This window comes from Entelurus aequoreus, linkage group LG12, assembly GCF_033978785.1.
Source record: "Entelurus aequoreus isolate RoL-2023_Sb linkage group LG12, RoL_Eaeq_v1.1, whole genome shotgun sequence".
Taxonomy (NCBI): Eukaryota; Metazoa; Chordata; class Actinopteri; order Syngnathiformes; family Syngnathidae; genus Entelurus; species Entelurus aequoreus.
In genome coordinates this window covers 18,808,334-18,814,270 of record NC_084742.1, presented here as the reverse complement: position 1 = coordinate 18,814,270, position 5,937 = coordinate 18,808,334, and the positions used below count along the sequence as shown (strand labels likewise).

The 5,937-nt window shown below is 41.8% G+C and overlaps 1 protein-coding gene across 1 annotated transcript; it reads left to right on the top strand.

The window, feature by feature from the left end:
* Positions 1-378: 378 nt before the first annotated feature.
* cd248a (CD248 molecule, endosialin a) lies at positions 379-4,744 on the top strand. The gene has a single exon (XM_062065002.1). The coding sequence runs from the start codon at positions 570-572 to the stop codon at positions 2,799-2,801; it is 2,232 nt and encodes a 743-aa protein (XP_061920986.1). The 5' UTR covers positions 379-569; the 3' UTR covers positions 2,802-4,744.
* Positions 4,745-5,937: the final 1,193 nt, after the last annotated feature.

Sequence of the window (5,937 nt, the reverse complement as noted above, 5' to 3'; positions counted from 1 at the left end):
GGAAATCTTCCGTGCCTAGAGTTGTGTGTGTTCTTAGGCTAGGAAAGCAGATGTGTGCGATCACAAAGATGACAAGATCTCTGCATATTTTCCAAAGAGATATTTGCTTGTGAAAAGGTGTCTCTCTTAAATATAATTGGTATATTCATAATGGCTGGCCTCAAGCAAAGAGAATGAAAATAATCAAATGTTGAATGCATGTGTGTGTGTCGGCCAGTGAATCAAACTATCCATGATCAGGATTTATGAAAACCATATGACATACTCCTTCACTTTGCTTCATCAACCCCCCTCCAAAAACATACACTCTCCTGCCCTCCCTCCTTGCTTTATTTCCCTCCCTCCCTCGCTCTTCCACTCTCTCTCCCCCCTTCCCATCTTGGGCCAATCTGCATGCAACTCCGGTGAGTTCAGATGCGTTCCTGCAGGGCAGACTGAGGAGCTCAGTCTGACTTTTTTCAGCACAAAAGTTCAAATGAAGGAAGAAAAGTTCACATAGGCAAGACTCGGCAGCAAGAACCTGGCAAGTGGAGCAAGAGGAGGTGAGAGAGGAATATCACGAGAAGAGAATGGGCTCCCTGGTGAGTGGCGCTACATCCACCCTCCTGACTTCCCTGCTGGCTTTCTTTTTGGGACTTTCATCAATTTTAAGCGAGGAAATAAGGGAAACGGACGCACTGTGCAATGCCAATGGCTGCCTGGCGGTCTACTTTCAGAGAAAGACCTTTCTGGATTCTTGGAGGGCCTGCAAAGAGAAAGGTGGAAACCTTGCCACCCTGAAACGTCAGGTGGACGCCGCTGCCATTGAAACGCTTTTCCCCTCTCTGGATTTGCGACAATCACGTACCAAGGTCCAAGTATGGATCGGTCTGCAGCGGCAACCCCGCCAGTGCTCGTCCATACGGCCTCTTCGGGGTTTCTCTTGGACAACAGGGGACCAGGACACAGAATATACCAACTGGCAGAAAGAGTACTCGCCCAGCATGTGCTCAGTGCCCCGCTGCGTTGTTATGGGATACAACACTCAGGACCAGAGTGATAACTTCAAATGGCTGGATGGGTCTTGCTCTGTCCCTGTGGATGGTTACGTTTGCCATTATTCCTACCAAGGAATGTGCCCTGCCTTGTGGAATGAAGGGGAAGGTAACGCCCTCTATGCCACACCCTTTAACCTCCTAAGTTCCCTTCTGACCCACGCCCCGCTTGGCTCAGTGGCGACCATGCCCTGCCAGACAAATCAGCAGTCAGTGCTCTGTCTGTTGAGGGAAGACGGTTCCGTGGGCTGGTCTATAGATTCTCCTCTCTGCTCCGAACCTCCGGCATCACAAAACTGGTGCAATCAGAACAATGGCGGCTGCGAGCATTTCTGTAAGCAAGCTGGCGCTCACTCCATCTGCGAGTGTGCTGAGGGCTACCGGCTTGCAGAAGACAACCAGAGCTGTGACCTCTATGACCCTTGTGAAGATGCCGACTGCGAATATGAGTGTGTGCCCCTTTCAGAACGGTACCGGTGCGCTTGTCCTGATGGCTACATGCTGGCTCCAGATGAACACGGTTGCCTGGATGTGGATGAATGTCTTCAGAGTCCATGTGAGCATCGTTGTGTCAACACTCTCGGGACATTCCAATGTCAATGTCAAGAGGGCCACCAACTAGACGATGTGGGTGCCTGCGAGGATATTGACGAGTGTCTGAGCGACCCTTGCGAGCACGCCTGTGAGAACACCGAGGGATCTTTTATTTGCCACTGCCATTTGGGATACTCTCCGCAACCTGACGACACCAGTCGATGCCAAGACAATGACGAGTGCCAGATCCCGGGAACATGCCAGCAAATGTGTGTGAACTACGAGGGTGGATTTGAATGCTATTGCGAGGAAGGGTACGAACTCGTTATGTCCGATTCTTCCTCATGTCGGAAGATAGATGGCCAATCGACTGTCACCCACCAGCCTCGGCCTGCATGGGACTCTGACGACTATGAGTGGAATCCACAGCAGGGTCATACCGATTGGGTACCGGAGGTGGAGCAATCTCTGGACTGGTTGACTGACACCCCCAAAGTTTGGGGTTCGGAGGTCATATGGGTGACCAGTGCTCCTCAAGAGGAACTTTTAAATCCTTTTTCAGAAACACAGGAGGAAGATGTCGCCAAGGGTGATGCTGACCAGTTGGACTGGGGGGAGAAACCTCAGTCTGAGTCCACCATCACCATCACCACCAGCACCACACCCATCCCCACCACGACTGCCTTGTATGACGATGAGGAGGAAGAGACCACTCCTTTCCCTTTTATTTCCACCTCTACAATCTCGGAGGGAGCTTGGAACTGGTGGGCTGGGTTCACAGCTTCTGACCAGAGCCGAGGAAATCCAGAGGATAAAATCACACACTCTTACATGCTCACTGATTCCAGCTACCACAATCCGCCCCATGAAGAAAAACAGTCTGTCGGAGATTACCCTGCAAAGGCAGAGAAAATGGGGGAGGAAGTGGACTCTCCTGCGACCCATTCACAAGTGGCTCCCACTCAGGTCAGCTCCTCTCAACCGCCCACGGTCAAGCACCTGGATTCTGTCCATGAGGACAGGGGGAAAAGTAGCACCTGGCTCCTGGTGGGCCTCTTGGTGCCAGTCTGCATCTTCATCGTGGTCATGGTGGTCCTGGGTATCATCTACTGTACTCGCTGTGCTGTCCAGCCCCGCAGTAAAACCGGGAGTGATTGCTACCATTGGATTTCTGGCGCTCATGACAAACAGGGTGCTGCTAGCCCCTCTGCAGGGGTCAAGAACCATGTTTAAGTAGAATGGACCCCAAGTGACCTTCTCATAAACAGACTCTGAGGCAGCGTAAAACCGTCCTGGACTCTATTGTTTATTGTCTGTTTATTTGGGAGGTGAGAGACGCTGAAAACCGCTGACCTTGTTTTCTTTGATGATACTTGGATGTTGCATACACTGATCACTTGACTGCTTGACTTCCGATTATTTCCCGATTGCTCTAAATGACTGATGTTCATTTCACCATTTACACCTAACTAGACACTATGAATAAAGGGTGAGCTCACAAGAGCAATAGATAAAACAGGCGCTTTTACAAGTAATGTTTGAGCCAAAGTTTAAGTGTAAATAATGCTCTTTTTTATACAGTATTGCTTATTCGTCATTCTGCAACTTTGCTTTTCACAGTGGATCAAGTATCCCCAGTGAAAATGACAGGAATGTGCAGAATTTTTATTTTAAAAGCAGTTCTCTGTTCCTTTTTGGATTTCCCTTTAAAAAAAAAAGGGAACTTGACAAATATGCGACTTGCACGAGAGTGTTGGAAAGAACCTTGACTTTGGCTGTCTGTCATACTGTAACCAGAATTCTCTCTCCCAGCCAGGAATGTTTTGAATCACATCCAGCTGTTTGAGGCTTCACGCTTGTTTGAAACCATTCAAAAAGACAATCACAAATTTGTAACATCTCCAGATCGGAAAAACTAATTATTACATGACAAGATAAGGCTCATTCCAGAATTAGAGGAGATATTGCTTGGACATTAAAAAAAAACTTAATCTTTCCCAAATTTCTGTTATGTATTCATCAGTTATTGATAACTAACTTGATTGGCTTACCTCAGGCATCAAATTCATGGTTTTTGCTATGTTTTATTTTGTATTTGCTATATTTGGCATTGAACACAGTGACAGGGTTGCAAATTTGTGGCAAAGTTAAGTTTTTTCTAAGTAATAGCAACTATCTACTCAGATAGTTTTTATGATATTTAAAGCGGACAACCTTACCCACGTGTACTAGTAAACAGAAAAACATTTTTGTATCTTCACAATTTGCTAAATTGTGTTGCATGAGGTAGCGTGAGGCATTGAACAATTAGGGCTGTAAAAACGAGTTCATTAATGCAGATTAATTAATCATTATTATTATTCTGTTCATTTTTTAAAACATAATTAACCCATCTGCTGCACTGAATGACTCAAAATCCATCAATCTCTAACAATGCATTGTTGTCCAAATAGTACTGTCACAAATGTGCAGTGTTGCTCAAAAAGGTTCATTATGTCTTCTTGTTCAAATACTTTTAAATTAACAACAACAACAAAAATCCTTCCATTGTACCAAAAATATTGTCTGACAAGAAGAAAATTGTAAAGTATGCAAATGTCCACTTGATCCGGAAGTGACCTTCCCTTTATCTCAGAAAGCACATGTTAACAAGGTACCTTTAGGTCCTGTTTAATTCAAAACACAATTTTATACGAAATATTTAAGTACTGTTAAGCCTCACAGATTCTTTGCATTAAAAATATATGCAAAATATCACTCAAATGCTGATTTTAACCTATTTCTACAATTCTGAATACAATAGTACAATTATGGACATTTTAATTGTATTGTTGCATGATTTTTTTAAATCTTTGGACACATTTGGTCGTCAGAGGTTCGGGACAAAAGAAACACTGCATTTTGGAGAATACTCTACACATGTATTTATACATTTAAAAAAAAAAAAACTTTCTCTCAGTTTGTTTAGATTTGGTCATAGGAAACGTACACCTGGTACAATTTGCTCAACAACTGCATGCTTTAGTGTTTTGTACATGGATTATATGACACTATATCGCTGAAATGTAAAATGTCCTCCAATTCTGGGATGACCAATGACCAGTTGTTTTTTAAGACTCCACAGGTGATCACTTGTACACATTCACAAATGAAATGAATTTATGTTGTATTCATTGACTGAATAAAATACTGTAATGAAAAATATTATCTGTTTTAAATATCCATCCATCCATTTCCTACCGCTTATTCCCTTCGGGGTTGTGGGGGGCGCTGGAGCCTATCTCAGCTACAATTGGGCGGAAGGCGGCGTACACCCTGGATGCATCTTAGTGATTATTACGTTATTATTGATTGTACACAGTCACTTCAATTTTCTCAAAAGTAATATAATCCGAGATAACATTGATTAATAGCTGACGACTTTAATGCAACAAATTCCCCAAAGTTTTGTGTTGCGTTGACTCATGCATGACTTTTGATGAAAAACAGCTTTTGGCTTTTAGAGGGGTTGGGAGAGTAGAGGTGAAGGTGGGGGAGGAGGGATATTCAACTAAGTTGTTTTGGGGGCCACATTTCCAGAAAGACTTCTCCCTTCACTTTTAGTCTTATTTGGCATATTCCTGAGAACCAGCGTCCTCTACAATAGACTTCTGATTTTGGTCTATTCATTTTGTCAGAGTTACAGGAGCGCTGTATACAGAGTGTGTGTGTGTGTGTATATATATGTATATATATATATATACACACATATATGTATATATATATATATATATATATGCTTACTTTGTTCCAAAAAAGAAAGATTAGTTAGAATAATACATGCAGTGGTTGTAAATACATTGGAGGCAACCACTGAAGTTGTGCCAGGAACAAGCGCACATATATATATATATATATATATATATATATATATATATATATATATATATATATATATATATATATATATATATATATATATATACATACATGCTATTTATATATATATATATATATATATATATATATATATATATATATATATATATATATATATATATATATATATATATATATATATATATATATATATATATATATATATATATATATACTACCGTTCAAAAGTTTGGGGTCACATTGAAATGTCCTTATTTTTGAAGGAAAAGCACTGTACTTTTCAATGAAGATAACTTTAAACTAGTCTTAACTTCAAAGAAATACACTCTATACATTGCTAATGTGGTAAATGACTATTCTAGCTGCAAATGTCTGGTTTTTGGTGCAATATCTACATAGGTGTATAGAGGCCCATTTCCAGCAACTATCACTCCAGTGTTCTAATGGTACAATGTGTTTGCTCATTGGCTCAGAAGGCTAATTGATGATT

What these genes read in the sequence shown, in the direction of transcription:
- cd248a (XM_062065002.1), top strand. Translation starts at nt 570, where the DNA reads ATGGGCTCCCTGGTGAGTGGCGCTACATCCACCCTCCTGACTTCCCTG.